The 17,667-nt window shown below is 32.0% G+C and overlaps 1 protein-coding gene across 1 annotated transcript; it reads left to right on the plus strand.

Moving 5' to 3' along the window:
• Positions 1 to 7,757: 7,757 nt before the first annotated feature.
• On the plus strand, positions 7,758 to 13,737 carry LOC115974170 (repressor of RNA polymerase III transcription MAF1 homolog). Its single transcript, XM_031094404.1, has 11 exons — positions 7,758 to 7,975; positions 9,925 to 10,031; positions 10,263 to 10,333; positions 10,414 to 10,463; positions 11,267 to 11,340; positions 11,429 to 11,491; positions 11,837 to 11,924; positions 12,885 to 12,947; positions 13,017 to 13,096; positions 13,173 to 13,244; positions 13,335 to 13,737. The coding sequence occupies exons 2-11, from the start codon at positions 10,000 to 10,002 to the stop codon at positions 13,414 to 13,416; spliced, it is 675 nt and encodes a 224-aa protein (XP_030950264.1). The 5' UTR covers positions 7,758 to 7,975; positions 9,925 to 9,999; the 3' UTR covers positions 13,417 to 13,737.
• Positions 13,738 to 17,667: the final 3,930 nt, after the last annotated feature.

Raw genomic sequence — 17,667 nt, forward strand, 5'->3', positions numbered from 1 at the left:
TTATAAGCTCACTTCTATTTGGATTTTGTAAAAGTGGAATCTATATAGCTTGAAGAAGTGGGAAGGAATGACCAAATAAATGTATAATGAAATAGAAAAGAAAGGAATCAAATTCAAATGGTTTCTTTTTCTTTTGTACCAGAATGATCTCTTTCTTCTTCTTCTTCTTTATTTTATTATTTTTTTTTAATGTTAAATGTAAAAGAAAGGAATATTAAAGGGAAAAATAATATATATAAATATAAATTTGTAATCATTATATATTCCTTGGTTTTTATTTGTGGTTAATTGAATGGGAAAAAAAAAATCTAATTGGACTCAAATTTTTTTTTTTGGGAGAGAAATTGGACTCAATTAATAATTAGTGTTTCGTCCAAAATCTGATGTCTTAAGAGCATCTCCAACAAATGCTGTATCGGGGTTTTTTGGAGAATCTATGCTACTGTTCACGCTCCAACGGGTTCGCTAAACACAAAACTTTTCTAAATTTTTTTTGAAGTTGCTACAGTCATTCTCTTAATTTAAAGAACACTGTAGCAACTCTAAATGAATTTTTCTACTTAAACAAATCATACAACTCAATAAAAAAACAATTCTTTCTCTCTGCTCTCACCAATGCTACAAACATTCACAATGGCTACAATCACAATAATCCTTTTTCTCAAACTTCTCTAAACTCAAGCATAAGCAAAATACAAACTCAAAAAAATAATCTTAAAATTAATCAAACCATAAAAAAAAAAAGCAAAAAAAAAAAAGGAAAAAGAAAAAAAGACACAAGCCATCGACCATATGGGCTGCGTTGGGGAGGAAGACGAGCAGCGGCGGCGGAGTGGAAGGCGCGGCGGCACAGAGAGCGGAACGGAAGGTGTGGCGGAGCGGAGCCATCTAACCCATCTGTTCTCTCTCTGTACCTCTTTCTCCATTTCTTATTACAGAGACAGCTGGATAATGTGTTGGAATCAAGTAGAAAAAGAAAAAAAAGTTGAGAAAGAGAGCTGGAGAAAGAAAGAGAGAGGGAGGCTCTAGAATCAAGTGGAAAGTAGAGAAAAATAAAGGGAGAGGATGGAGATATATGGGTATACGTGTGTGGTGGAGAAAAATCAAGAGAAAAAAAAAAAAAAGAAACGTATGGATGATAGAAAGAAAGAAAAGAAGAAAAAAAATGACAATTTAGAAATTCTACCACAATATTTTCACAATAAATCTTAAGTAACATATTGTTATTAGCTAATATTGGCAAGTAAAAATATAATTTCAGCGACGGGTTTAAATTAGAACTAGTAACAACTTTCCACATAAGATTTTGATGTGATTTTTGTGAAAGTATTGCGAAAAATGTTGTGAATATAACACTTTTCATTGAAAAATATAATTGTTAGGAATGAATATAGAAAGAATAAATGATAACAAAAAAAGAATAAAGAATGAATGAAGAAATAATATTTAAATAAGATAGAGTGGGATAGAGAATCTGTTGGAAAGTGTATTTGAAAAAGTGGGTAGGTAAAAGTTAAATGTCACTGTTCATTCTTCAAACAGTACAAAAATTTGGAGAAACTGCTGGAGATGCCCTAATATTTAAAAACACTAAAACAAAAAAAAAAAAAAACAAGAAAAACAAAATTAAGAAATTTTATTATTATATGTTGTTGAACTTAATGAACTTTAACTTTGCAAAGATAACAAAATGTCCATTAGTGTTTCGTCAAACTATAATTGTGGAATTATGTCGAATAATTTACAAAAATAAAAAATAAAAAAAATAAAAAATAAAAAATAAAAAAAGAAAAAAGAAAGAAAGAAAGAAGAAGAAGAAGAAGAAATAGTAAATTGTTATCACTCCATTTCTATTTGTGATGATGCACGCAATGTGGAAAGAGTTTTTGCATCAGGGCTGAAGCAAGGAATCCTTCTCTTGTTTGGAAAACAAAAACAACCAAGGAAAAAATGGAATCACTTCACTTCGTTAATTGATATCAAAGTTATTCTTTTATTCCTATTTTTATTTTGCTTGCGTGCATCATCACAATTATGTTGAATAATTTACTAAAGAAGGAAAAAAATAGTAACTTGTTATCACTCCATTTCTATTTGCGATGATGCACACAATATGGAAATAGTTTCTACTTTGGGAGATGACGCAAGGAATCCTTCTCTTGTTTAGAACACAAAATTAGCCAAAGGAAAAATGAAATGGTTTCTCCATGTTAATTGAGACAAAAGTTATTCTTTTATCCCTATTTGTATTTTGCTTGAGGCACATCACAATAATGTCAAATAATTTATGAAAAAAAATTAACTTGTTATCACTCCATTTCTATTTGTGATGATGCATGCAATATGGAAAGAATTTCTACTTTGGGAGATGAAGCAAGGAATCCATCTTTTGTTTAGAACACATAAACAACCAAAGAAAAAATGGAATGGTATCTCCACGTTAATTGAGACAAAAGTTATTCTCTTATCTGTATTTGTATGATGCTTGCGTGCATCATCACAATTATGTCGAATAATTTAGGGAAAAAAAAGTAACTTGTTATCACTCCATTTAATTTCTATTTCTGATGATGCATGCAATATGGAAAGAGTTTTTTCTTAAGTGTTGAAGCAAGGAATCCTTCTTTTGTTTGGAACACAAAAACAACCAAAGGAAAAATGGAATGGTTTCTCCACATTAATTGAGACAAAAGCTATTCTTTTATTTGTATTTGTATTCTACTTGCGTGCTTCATCACAATAATGCTGAATAATTTACAAACAAAAAAGAAAAAAAAAAGAAAGTAACTTGTTATCACACCATTTAATTTCTATTTCTGATGACGCATGCAATATGGAACGAGTTTTGGCTTAGAGGTTGAGGCAAGGAATCCTTCTTTTGTTTGGAACAAAAAAACAGCCAAAGGGAAAATGGAATGGTTTCTTCACGTTAATTGAGACAAAAGCTATTCTTTTATCCGTGTTTGTATTCTATTTGCGTGCATCATCACAATTATGTCGAATAATTTACACAAAAAAAAAAGTAACTTGTTATCACTCCATTTAATTTCTATTTTTTGATTGATGCATGCAATATGGTAAGAGTTTTTGCTTAGGGGTTGAGGCAAGGAATCCTTCTTTTGTTTGGAACACAAAAACAACCAAAGAAAAAATGAAATGGTTTCTCGTATTAAGACAAAGTTATTCTTTCATCCCTAATTTTGTTGTTTTATCCAAGCGAAAAAAGGACTTAGATAATCTTGTTGCATAGCACCGTGGGCTTTTTTTACTATTTGTTGGGGAAGAGAACACCTTGAGAAGCCTCCAAATAAGGGCTTAATATAACAAGAGTTTCTATGATGATTCATGCAATATAGAAAGAGTTTTTGCATGGAAGATGAAGTAAGGAATCCTTCTTTTGTTTGGAAAACAAAAACAACCAGAAGAAAAATCAAATCATTTCTCCGTTAAGTGTGACCAAAGTTATTATTTCATCCTTAGTTTTTTTCTTTTCTTCCATGTGAAGGGGACTTTGATAATATTGTTGCACACTACATCATAGTTGGGGGTAGAACACCTTGGCGAAACTCGATAAAAAGAGCATTCACATCAGTTTCCCCAAATATTTAGCTAAACTAATCCAAAAAACTATACTTTTGCTAGTTTAGTTAGCTATCTATTATTTTCATACACATACATCAACCTCAATACTTTACCAACATTGAAATTTAATGCTGTGAGGATAGAAGCACACTACATGTAGCAATGAGACTATCTTTTTTAAAAACTTTAGTTAATTTAATGAGGCTGATACACGTTTGTTTCGATTGAGTTTAGTGAGACTAATGTGAATACTCTAAGAGGACATTATTTTAACATATAGAAAGATCAAATAATCCAAAATTTTAAGTAATTTAAATTTGGTCAAACTATATTATATTAAATAATTGCTTTTGTTATTATCACTCGCATATAATTTTAAAAGAGTACTACTAATATTTTCCAAAACAGCAATGGGAAAGGACAATTGAAAGATATGAAGAGTCTGGCAATGATAAGGTCTGATGGGGTCATGAATTGATCGCAATAAAGGTATACGCGATTTTTTATAGTGATTCACAGCTCGTTATTCATTCCTTTTGCAGGGTATCATAATCGCTCAACTCAGCGTCATGAATAACATTTCAGGCGCATTGGCTCAGGTACAGCAGATCCGAACCGCAGTGTTCAGTTTTATTATATTGCTCGAGAAGAAAACAAAGCAACTCACGTACTAGCTCAACACGTTAGAGGCATTGCCTATTTTGTCACTTGGATAGAGGAAATACCATGTATGATTAAGAATGTTACTATTCAAAAAGAATTTTATTATTCAGGGTGTACCGTTTTTATCCTTGTTTAAATGAAATTCATTTCTTTTGTATAAATTTTTTTTTTTTTTTTTAAAGTTCAATTAACTAAGTATATGCCCAAGACTCATCATTTATACAATATGTTGGGTTAAGATAGCTTGACCTCGGTTAATTAATTCAATTTATCCAAGTTGATTAATTAGGTTCAATTGCATGCAAATCATGAAGGCACTAACAAATTACCCAAATAAACTAAATGCAGTGGGAAATAAATTGACACAGTGATTTGTTGACAAATGGGGAAAACCTCTCGCAAGGCAAAAACTCCACCAGATGATCAATTTTAAGGTCACCACTTCTAAGAATTCACTAATCAACAATCAAGCGGTTACAAATATAAGGAATCTTACCAACTACTCTGGTCTATCCCAAAATACCAACTTACAGTTTAACCTGAGCTCCACTATCCAATTGGACTTGATTTTGTAATAGCTTTCTTTCCCTTGATGCACAAATCTCTAATCTGTGACTAATCCTTTGCACGGATCCCAGTATGTGACTAACTTCAACAACTTGAGTGATGTTGTTAGTTATAATGTTCTTCATTTCATTAACAATGAAGATTAGGAGGTACTTTGTTACAAAACCCTATGGCATACAAACGCGTATGTGACGGCTCTTAAAATAAGCCTTATATATGTCTAGGGTTATGAAAAAAGAAACCTTAAACAAATACATAAGCCTAGGCCAAATTTCAGATCTGGAAAATTGAAAATTGTAATTCTTGATAAATCGAGTTGCTGTTGAGCTATCTATCAAGCTTCATATTAAGTCTTAATAGCAGGCATTTATCGAGCTATCTGTCGAGACATAGTGAACAGCTTTTCTTCACTTGTTTAGCACTAGCCTCCGAGGATGCAAAAATAAACCTATTTTACATCCTCAAACGCTACTTTATCTATTTTACAAACCCATTTTACAACTTATCCTACATCCCAATTTTTATTTTTACATATAACTTAATAAAATAATATAAACTACATAATAAAATAAGAAAAAGTATTTTTATCTCTCTTTTTCCTCCCACTATCTTTTTCTCTTCACACACAATGACAAGATTAATTTTTTTTTCTTTACAACCTATGAATAGTAAGATTGCATATGCAACCTTATTATTCATAGGCTGCAAATTTTTTTAGGTATACAAACCCGGATGGAGTGGGTTTTTGTTGTTTTGGGTTGTAAAATAGCAATTAGAGGGTGTTTACACCCCCTATACTAGTGCTCAAGTTTCTCAAAAAAAAAAAAAAAAAAAAATCATATAGAATGTATTTTACCACTAACTGCATGCTGACTCTCATAATAAGAAATAAGCCATCCTATACGTACTGCTCATTGTGAATCTTCTTCTAGCATGGGTTGTTGGTGTTGCACTCCAAATCCTCACATCCAAAAGGCCAAATGAGAAGAACTCAATGGTGTGGATAATATTATAGCCTTCACGTCCTCTTCATTCTGCATTGTCTACATTAGCTCGAGTAATTTACATGCATGTTATAGCGGATATGTGTTTTAAAATTTTCATTTAAATTCAACCATATATGGTTATGGGTTAATAACTCACATCAGTGACGGACCCAAGATTTAATATCAAGTGGGCCAAAATTTCTAAGTGCATATGCACACATATGCTTGAGACTAGTCTAAATAATTAAAAAATTTATGTGAATAATAAGAAACATTTTTATGTAAATATATATATATTTTATTGTGTTTATCAATTAGAGGTTTTTTTTTTTTTTTTACACAATTATAAATCATTTTGTGATTTAAAAAAATCAAAATTCGACTTATGTACTGCTTATATGAAAAAAGGTTGTTAATAGTTGGACTAACCTCAAGTGCAACTTATGTTATGTGAATTCTAGTATATTAATTAATATCTAGACTAATAAAATAAATCAAATTGTTACACTTTTAAAACTTTATTGCGAATATATATAGTACCTTTTCATATTTTACTTTAAAACAATTTAAATATTGGAGTTTATCATGTGAATTTCTATTTCATTTCTTAAACATAAATTTGAATAAGAATAATAATTTTATTACCTTACGAATTTTTGCTTTTTTTTATTTATAATTTTTTTGATCACTTTTGAAAGGTAATACTAGTAATGTTTTTTTTTCCTTTCTATTTTCAATTAAAACTCTTACTTCTTTACTTCTTTATTATTTTTAACATTTTTCCTAACATCGATAAAACTAAGAAATATTTTATTTTCCGTTTCAAATGAAGTTTGACATATGAAAAAGAATAGCCTATTAATTATGATATACAAGGGAAAAATAAAAGAAAATATACAATAATAGCCTATTCAGTCCACTTTGGTTTACTTTGGTCCTATTCAATCCACTTCAGCTTACTTTGCTCCTATTCAGTCCACTTCGGTCCAAATTGGTCATATTCAATTAACACTAGTTCTATTTGGTCCACAATGGTCCTATTCGGTCCACCTGGTGTTCTATTTGGTCTTATTCATTCTACTTTGGTCTAATTCAATCTATTCGGTCCGCTTTAGTCCCCTTTAGTCCTATTTTTCCCTATAGGATCCATTCGGTCCACTTCGGTCTTATTCTGTCCTATTCGATCCATTTGGTCCACTTCGGTCTTATCTCTACTTTGGTCCTATTGATACTATTTTGTTCACTTTGGCCCATTCAATTCTATTCGGTTTAATTTGATCCATTTCAGTCCATTTTTGTGCACTTAAAAAAAATACAGGTTTGGGTTAAGAGCACCTATTCTAAATCCGAACTTATTATCTTTGTAGCTTAAGATATGCATTTTAAAATTTTCAATTAGATTCAACCATATGGTTATGGTTTAATAACTCACATTAGTGATGGACTGCTCCTATTGATACTATTTTGTTCACTTTGGCCCATTCAGTTCTATTCGGTCTAATTTGATTCATTTTGTCCATTTTAATCCACTTCAGTCCATTTTTGTGCACTTAAAATGGACTGAAGTGGATTAATCCACTTAAGTCCATTTTTCCTTACATCAATAAAACTAATAAAGATTTTATTTTCCTTTTCAAATGAAGCTTGACATATGAAAAATAATGGCCTATTAATTATGATCACATACATGGAAAAAAGAAAAAAAAATATAGAAAGAATATATACAAACTGATTCACATAATTGAATTGAATGAATTATTATTATTATACATATATATTAAGAGAAGAAAAAAAATGTTTTGTGTTGTATAGGTCAAGCTACAACACCTAACCAATAGTGTTATAAATTTGACCCAACAAATTAGAGGTCCATTTGGTACAGCACCCAAGTTGAGCCCATTGGTTTCTCACACGGGCCACAATTTATTCCAACCACAAAAACCACAAGAAACTCATTCATTGCCACCAATCTCCTATAATTACTCGGAACTCTAAAATCAAATCAAAATCTAACAGGCATAGAAGAATATTCGCTCTTCGAAACCCTTTTAGTTTTTTGGATCCCTTTAAATTTAAACAAATACCCAAAATTCAAAATCCCAAAATTCCATCGTGCCCCAAATTCACTCCTCTCCCGCTCAAATCAAACCCTTGCCACTAATTTGACCAAATCTTAGGTACTTCAATTCGTTAATTTCGTTTCATTCTCGTTCAATTTTTCATTTTCGTTTGTTTATGGAAAACATGTTGGTTTTTTTTATTAACTATGTGCTTTGCTATTTAATGTTAAATTTACGATTACCCATCATTTATTGTTGTTGATGAATTTAATACGCGTGTTTATGTTGTACTCGTAGTATTAATTAATGTTGAATTTGTTGGGCAGTATTGGGGTTTGACTTTTTTTGGGTGTAATATTTGTTTTCGAAGCACATATTTTTTAATTTTATAGGGTTGGGTGGGTACTGGGTCTATGAGTAATTCTGTTGCCAGTGTTATATTAGTTTTGAAAACACAGTTTTTTGAATTTTATGGTGTGGGATGGATACTGGGTCTCTGAGAAATTCTATTGCTAATTTAATATTAGTTTTCAAAACACATTTTTTTGGATTTTATGTTTTGGTACGGAGACTGGGCCTCTGAGAAATTCTGTTGTTGGCGTATTATTATTTTTCAAAACACAGTTTTTTGGATTTTATAGTTTGGGATGGATACTGGGTCTCTGAGTAATTCCGTTGTTACTTGTTCGTGTAATATTATTTTTTAAAACACTTTTTTTTTTTTTTTTTGGATTTTATGGTTTGTTATGGATACTGGGTCTCTGAGTTATTTTGTTGTTAGTGTAATGTTACTTTTCAAAACACAATTTTTTTTGAATTCATTTTGGTGGGGGATGGATACCTGAGCAATTCTGTTGCTAGTGTAATATTAGTTTTGAAACACATTTTTTTTAGGATTTTATGTTGTGGTATGAATAATAGGTCTCTGAGTTATTCTGTTGTTAGCGTAATATTACTTTTTAAAACATAATTTTTTTTTTGGTGTGGGATGGATACTTGGGTCTCTGAGAATTTCTGTTGTTAGCGTAATATTACTTTTCAAAACACAATTTTTTTTTGAATTTTTTTGGTGTGGGATGGATACTTGGGTCTTTGAGCAATTCTGTTGTTAGTGTAATATTAGTTTTGAAACACAGTTTTTTGAATTTTTGGTGTGTGACGGATACCAGGTCTCTGAGTAATTCTGTTGTTAGTGTAATATTTTTGAATTTATAGTTTGGGATGGATACTGGGTCTCTGAAAAACTCTAGTATGATCTGAGGCTAATATTGAAATGAATTGAATGGCATCCTTTTTGGGGGAAGGAAAAGTTTGTGTCAATGATTAAATGAAAAACTTCAGAGTGAGATGAATTATAAAGTGTTTTTATACATGTGGGGTTGAATTGTTAGATTGCTGGTGTGGATGTTTAAACCACTGAACTATGCCCGATTCTTGCTTGAAAGTAGGTTAGTAATGGATTACAGTGAATTCGAGATTAAAGACAGAACAGAAAACTGTGTATAAGTTATGTATCTCTGGTTATGTCTAAAATCACTTCATTTTCTTTTAAATTCCACACCATACTTTATATTTGTTGTGGTATATTGGCTAAGTAAAGAGGTGGTAGAGAGTATGCTTTTAGATAGGATAGAATGGTGATAAAAAATACATGTGATTGATCCTGATTTAATATGTTGAGGTTCCATTGTCAAACTTAGAAATTTTGGGACTAAAGGCTTTGTTGTTATTGTGGAATATTCAGCTATAGAGGGCTTTATATTGACCTAATTTATGTCTCATGAAGCTTTTATTATTAATTTTGTACTAAGGATACTCCCTATACTAAAATGGTTTTGGTTCTTAAAAAAAAAGGTCTTTGGGTCTAATTATGTTTCTTTTGCACCACAAGTCCTATTATTTTATGAGTTTTAATACTGTTGGTACACATAGGCGATCAGACTTCCTCCCATTTACCTTGATGGGATCAAATGAACAGCTTGGACTTGGCTCACCTAGCAAAATTACTTGGACATCTTTATTCTTTCTAACTCTTGATAAAATGCTCATAGTTGTTCATCATACAGGATCTCTGGGAGAACTCTAGTACAAGCAGTATCTGCTTTGTCAAAATTATCGCATCAATTCAAAGTATACTCATCATGAAGTTCTTAGAATACACTCCGCTAGATCGGTAAATTTTGAACTTGAGTAACAAATTAAACACTTCAATTCCACTGCTTCTTCTTCTTTTTTAAAGATTTTTTCTTTTGATAATTCAATTGTTACACAAATTAGGAGGGATTCAAACCTTGGTTCTCCTCATAAAGGAAACTGAGTAGTGCCATTAAGCTACAAAGGCTCTTGGCTTCTTTTCTAAAGATTTTAAGAGTGTAGTCTTATTAATTTATATTTTGTTTTACAGATTAAATGATTTCTTGAGTCGTCTAAATCTTGGGGAGCGTACCATTAAAGGATGCCTTGAAGCTTACTCCTGTAAGAACAAGACTACAATTTATTCTACAAGTATTTTGATCATTTTTTCAAGATTGACAGTGTTCCTTTGTTTCCTCTAGGCAAACACACGGGAACTGATAAGAAACTTTCTCTCAGCTTGGAGAATGAGGTAAATCAGGCACTAAAAATTATTACCTGTTTGATTCTTTTAACTCCTTGAAAGACAGTTATGATGAACAATATTCTTAAAGCCTCTGGTATTTTTCCTTTTCCTTCTGGTTCTCTTCCCACCCCTTTTTTGTCCTGGTAGCATTCTATGTCTTAATGGATGACCATCTAAGCTGTATTTTTTCTCATAAATAGTTCATATTTGTTAATGTTAGTTTTATAAAGAGGAGGTCAGAAAAGATAAAGTGGGTCTGCTCCTCTTTCTTGGTAAAAAAATAAGATTACTTCCCTAAATGCGCTCTTTATATATTTTCTGTGTTTATTAATAATCCCATTTGTGCTCTGTATGATTCTTTTTCCTTACTTGAGATGGTGAAGCTCTAAAAGGTTAACATGAAAATCATACTCTTCACTCTTTATTTACTTTCTTTTACCATCTTTTTCCTTTTAATAGTAAATTTCTGCTGCTTTGTTTCTCTTGGTGTTGGTGTGTGTGCACTGTATGATTTTTTTTCCGTAAGTGAAATGGTGATGCTCTGTAGAGTTAATACATTTTGTTGGGGGAGATAACACCTTGGGAAGACTCCAATTGAGGGGTTAATGTAACATATTGGGATACCACTTGACCCAAAAGCTTAAGCCAATGGGTTTGGGCCTTATTATGTTATATTATTCACTCATTCTTGTCATTGGTATTTAATGTGGAACTTCACTACTTAGCTAATCACACAGCAGATTTGGTTCTTCGTGAATCTCTTTGATACTCTATATGTATCTGTGTTTAATTCTTACTTTTTATTTCAGATGCTTGATTATCTAGGGAAATCTTCAGACACCGACTCTCCCTCCCCAGCTGATGTCTTGTTGAGCAGATCCAGGTGTCAAATTTAACCTAGATTGGTTTTGGAAACTGTGTTGGCTATCTCATATGTTTTTTTGATTTGTTGTCCTTTATGTTTGTTCCAGCCGGAAGACATTGATCTACCTTGTTCTTACGCTTTATCACATGTATCCAGATTATGACTTCAGGTATTCATGTATCTAATGTTTTATAACCTTTTTATTTAAAATATGGCTAAAATGGAGGATTATGGGTAATGCCATTGACAGCTTATTGGGCGACATGGCAACCCACTAATAATCCTCTTTTGATTGCTGCGGGAGTGTTGTCAAAGGGTTTGACAGACGGTTCATAGAACTGTTGCTCTAGAAGGAGCTGAGAGTTCAAATCTCTCCATTTCCCAAAGTCTAATGTGGCTATTCATATGGTTGGTCTATTTAACCCATATCTATTAAGTGCGTGCTATAGACGTGTAGCCACAGGCTTTTGTTTCCTTATATTATGATGTTGCCTACATCTTTGCGGTTTTCTAGTGCAATGAAAGCTCACCAGTTCTTCACCGAGGAAAGCTGGGACAGTTTTAAGCAGATCTTTGATACCTACATGTTTGAAGCATCAAAGGTATTTCTAAAAAATTTATTCTATGATCTTTACTTATGTCTAGCTAGAGGGATGTTGGTTTCTATTTTTTTATCAAAACCATTGAAAGTCACATGCAGTTGCCCCTCTTATCTTTCCAAAGATATACAATATTAAATTATGGGTGGGTTTGGGTGATGGACTAGGAGTTGCATTCCCTTTTTGAAAAGCTAAAAAATTGCATGTTCTTGCATGACCTTAAATCTTGTGACCTGAATGAGATGTCACTTTGGTGTATGCTTATGGGCTTCAAAAACTAATATTTTACACTATTAATTTTTTCCTGGGTTAATTGCACTTTCCCAACCTAAAGTATATGGTCATTGAAATGTCGTCCTTAAACTTTAATTTGAGCAATCAATCTTGTAGTTGCAATGTTCCCCCCCACTGCCAAATGTTCCATAATTTTTGTCATGTAATCACAGAAGGATGAACGAAAAATCAGTACATGATCATGTGATAAGCTTTAATGGTAAGGGGAATTTTTAATTGGGGGAGGGGTGGGGGGGTGTGTGGACGACATTGTAAGTGGAAAAGTGTAATTTATCCTTATTTTCTTCATATTTTGAAGTTCCACTTTGACCATTAACACTGTTATCATACTTCAGGACTATTGCCTTCTCTGATATAGGGACTGGTAAATTATTTTGAAGTATGGTGGTCTGAAATGTCAAAGCCTGAATTAGGAAAAAAAAAAGGTGTAGAACTTCTGATGTACCTTTGGACATTCTTGCCATTTTCTGAAGTAATTTGGTACAGTGTTTTGATTTGTTATTATGTGAATTGCAGGCAAGTGGTAAGTCATTTCTTTTGCTTTTATGTTTCTAGTAGTGATGATGCAAAGTCTGATGGCCTGTATTAATAATACTGTTTCTTATCACCTTATACCTTTACTAGATACATCACTAAGCCTTACATGTTGGTTGGACCATTCAATTGCAGGAGTGGGTTGAGACTAATGGGGGCAGTTCCCTGCTAGATTCCTTGTACAAGGCTTTAGATGAGGTGAGCTTAATTTACAGGATCCTATGCAATTCATACAAAGAGGCAGTTTTATAATACATTGTGATGCAGGTCGTAAAACTAGCAGATTGTGAAATTTACAGTTACAATCCAGACTCTGATGCTGATCCATTTCTAGAGAGAGGAGCCATGTAAGTTTTGATATCTCTATTCAATTAGTGTTAGTCACATAGCTGCGATTATGACATGGGCACTTCTTCTCTTCAGATGGTCTTTCAATTTCTTCTTCTATCACAGAAAACTAAAGCGTGTTGTGAGTTTTCGTTTTTGTTGTTTAAGGTGGGTTGAAATACTTCTTAAAACTATGTATGGTATTTCCCGTTGATTGTCATGGTTAGTCTGTGGCTTAATTGTTTATGTCTTCGGCAGTAATTTGGTGACCGAGGAATTTCTAATTGCTGAATTACCGTATGAGGAAGATGGGGAGATTTTTGATGACATGGACATGTGAGTACGATACTCTGTTCGTATGATGTTTATATGTCTAGACTCTGGCATCTCTGTAGGTGTGTAACTATGTAAGTGATACAATCTTTAGGCTTGGATGGTAGGATTAGATTATGTACTTTCCCTTATGCATATTGTAAGCTGCTGTCATGTTTCGGAACAATACTGTCTTATGTGAATTTATGTCTAAGAGTAAGATATAAAAAAAATGTATGTCCGATAATATTAGTCTCAAGCGCTGATATGAGACAAGGTTCTTGAGGGAATGCCTTAATCTTCTCAAATTCGATGTTGATATTATTGAAATATACTTAAATGAGTGTTTTCATGCGCGTTCATGTGTAAGCTCGTGTGGTTGTTTATATATATATATATATATATATATATATATATATATTTGGATACCACAAAGATGTATTGGATTAACAGTGGGCTGAATTTTGAGAAATGAACATGGCTATTTGCGATGTTTACCCCCATTACTGAAGCATTGCTATGGTAAATTTGGAAGGTGGGTAACCGGTTTTAATTTTTGATTGCTTGGTTGACATTGTCTTTGTGTGGTTAACCCAGTAAATTCAATATTATATATATATATATATATATATATATAACAGTGGAAGAATACAAGGTTCTGTCATGTGGTGCTTTCTTTGAAGGTTCTCTTGTAATAAAAGATATTAACCTTTTTTTTCCTTTGGTTCATCGTTTCAAGTCTCTCTCTCTCTCTCTCTCAATTACTAAATACACACTAATTAAAAGATAAGGACTCTTTATTTTCTTAGGTTCATCGTTTCAAGACATTTTTCTTCTCTCACTTTGGGTTTTCATTTCTTGCACTTCTTTTCCTTTATATACACTTATCAATAGTCTTTCATGTCATCCTAACTCAAATACACATGAGATTCGACAAATTGTGCTTTAGCTTTAACCCCTCAATTATGCTGTCTAACCCAATCATGTTATCCCATCTCATCCTAACTCTTATGAGTTGGCTAAAACCACAAAAGAGCTACTGTGGTTTTGATTTTGAGTGGTAACAACTTTGTGTTTTTGAAGTGTAGGTTAGAGGTCATCATGGGTATTTTGAGGGTCTTAATTGAATATGGGTATTTGGTTGTTTGAGATTTTTTATGTCAGTGCCTTTGTGTTGGGTTTATGATGATGTGTGATTGGGTTTTTGACAAAGGGGTGAAGCCACAAAGATCCTTTTATAGACTTTTGAGAGTTTTGATTTGATGGGTATGTCATTGTAGTAACATATATATTGTTTTGACAACCTTTAACCCTTATTCCATGTTTTTCTTGTTTTTTTGACATATTCTTTGTTGGTCTTTTTGTATTTTTACATTTTCTTTTATATTAATGTATCGTATTGTACACTCATAGATGGATTTTTTTTTCTTTATTAGCCTGAACTATTAGAAGTGTATTTGAAAATTTGAATGTGAGGTTTATAATTTAATAGATTTGAGAAAAAATTGTTATTAGTTAACCTAAAGTTATTTTATTTGAAATTTAAAAATGTACGAAATCTTTTAGAAGTATTTATTTTTCTTTCTCTTTATGATAGTAGGACATGATATTTTGGGAGCCCACTTCAATTTCAGCAATAGAAAAACATGACTGTGTTTTGTATTTTTAATTCTTATATATAAATTTCATAATTAATTAATCAATTTTTGAAATAAATTTTTAGTGTTCCTCTAAATTTTATTTTATTAGTTTAAATAGCAAATTTTCTAACATTAGTAAATTAAATCCAATCAATAGTATATATATATATATATATATATTTGTAATGATTGAGTTTCAAAGTGTATATTTCAATTCCTTTCTTTCCTACATATGAGTACTCCCTCCTTTGGAATCAATGGTTCATATCTTTCTTCTTCCTGCCTCTAATATTAGAACACATGGCAGCATTTTATTGGTTAGACAATCACTAGATATTATTGACATGACCCTTAGGTCGTGTTGGATAAATTCTCCTACAATTGAAAGTTACTTTCTTACTTACACAAACATTTGGAAAAATTGCAAATGTAAAAAGTATTGATTTAAAAAAATAAAAATAAAAATTAGATGGTTCACAAATACCGTCTATGTCATACTAATTACTTTAGTGATGTAATTTGTGACAAGGATAAATACTTAAATTATCACAATTATATTTGCATTTTTTAATAGGCATAAAACATGTTTATCTATACTAATTATTATATCACGCAATTTTCAAATTTGTAAATTTGTAAATACATGTACTACGATCAAATCACTACACTATTTTTATTATCTATCTATTTTGTTTATAAAAATAGAGCACTACATATAACAATTTTTTACAAAAAAAATTATGAACACCAAATACTACAATTTTTACAAGGAAATTATTGAAATACTGGAGGAAAATAATAATAAAATACATAGCACTTTATGTGGGAATGAGATTGTAGGAATGAGAACTCGGCTAAAGGCAGAAAATCCAGCAACACTCATGTAGTTATTATGCATTTTTGACTTTTAGAGTCAAGGCTCTATTTAGGCCATTGAAAAATTGTTTGTATTCTATTAACATGGAGTCAAGCTTCTAGATGGATATCTTATCCATCTTTGCATTTGACTCCTCAATGATTTCGAGTTCTAAAAATCTGATTTTTGAGTAAGCACCTTCTAACTCAAATTTCAGCGCTCTTCTGCCTTACATGTACATTTCCAATTCCTCCATGGTAGCTTCTTTTTCTTCTTCAACCTATTTTATTTTTCGTTATGGCATTTTCCACTGTGCGAGCGTATTGGCCACTGAGGCTGAAGCGGATGCATTTGCAACGGAGGTGGAGGTGGATGCATTTGCGGTGGAAGAGGCGGAGGCATCAAATTTTGCAATGGAAAGGGAGACGGAGGAGGAGGAGTTGGAGTAATCATCTATCTATCGTTTTATGAAATTCGCAGTTTTACTTTGCGGTAAAGTTTCTACAGTATATATGAATTAAGATTTAAAGAGAGGCTAAATCAATTTTAAAAACATGAAAATTGCCTTACAATTATTTAGATTTTTTTTTTTTAGTTCATGCATTATGCAAAAGAATTGTCCGGGATTGTAGTGGCTGACAATGCAACATATAATAAGAGTGTCCCGAAACATCCATGTAGTAATCGATTGCTATTGGGTCTAATGTGTTTGGACTGGGTTGAATGTCCATTCCCATCAAATTTTTTACTAAAACTCCCCTATAATTCATCTATATAAATGGCTTCACAGCAGAAACTTGACCTTATGTGAATCTAATAAGATATCGTCAATGCCTTGAAAATTGACCTTTACTTTTGCTACCTGGTAACAGAAATGGAATCCTGAATTCTGAAGTTAGTTTCTTTATTTTGATTGAGGTTACAATTCAATCTTTAGAAATTATATCATAGATTCTCTGCATGCTATCTATTATTACTTATCTACTCAGATGCAATGTCACTGGTGTTCCTTTCTGCAATTGTGCATATAAAAGAAGGTAAAACTCACTTCTTTACATTCAAATGGCTATAATAGAATATTCCATTACATTAATATTTGCTCAGTTAGAGACAATCTGGTTAGTTCGTAATATCCATTAGTTAAGCAAGATCATATAAAACAAACTCAAATAGCCTTTCGGACCACAAACCTTGCTAAATTTTTTTTTTTTACCTTCCCTACATCTTCACAACAAAATCCCACAATGGTCTCAACATGGTTTGGTAAATGGGCTACAAAGATGAAGTTTTAAGAGTCAGATTCAACCCTAGTGATTTATATGCTAACCTTAAACCATTATGCCTCTCCAACTTTGTCTAAGCTCATTTTGAATGTAGGAAACTATTGAACAGACAGTGGAGGGTGGTCCATCAACATGCTTATGGTGATGCGAACCAATGCACAAACCTTTTGGTAAATAAGGGAAGAAGGAAAAACTTTTGTATGTGATGTGCGCATATGCTGTTTTTGTCAATGAGACAATTGTTTCATGTGCCGGCATATGAGATACCTTCTCAGGAAGAACACAACATGAATTAACTCATAAATACACTCGATGTCCGTCTTTTTTTATTTGAATCTTGGGGGCATGTGCTCAAATAGACTATGAACTATAATGACCTTTGGTTATATAACTTTAAAAAACCTTTAAATTAATAAATACTTCCTTGGAAGCAATAAACACCTTATATTCATCAATGATTTTGCATTAATATCTTCATGGATATAAATATGTAAGGTAAC

The sequence above is a fragment of the Quercus lobata genome, chromosome 1, assembly GCF_001633185.2.
Source record: "Quercus lobata isolate SW786 chromosome 1, ValleyOak3.0 Primary Assembly, whole genome shotgun sequence".
NCBI lineage: Eukaryota > Viridiplantae > Streptophyta > Magnoliopsida > Fagales > Fagaceae > Quercus > Quercus lobata.

Coding starts and splice junctions, on each gene's coding strand:
- LOC115974170 (XM_031094404.1), top strand. CDS start 10,000: ATGAAGTTCTTAGAATACACTCCGCTAGATCG. Junction 10,464..11,266: donor CTCTCAGCTTGGAGAATGAG/GTAAATCAGGCA, acceptor TTTTTATTTCAG/ATGCTTGATTATCTAGGGAA. Junction 12,948..13,016: donor TGTACAAGGCTTTAGATGAG/GTGAGCTTAATT, acceptor ATTGTGATGCAG/GTCGTAAAACTAGCAGATTG.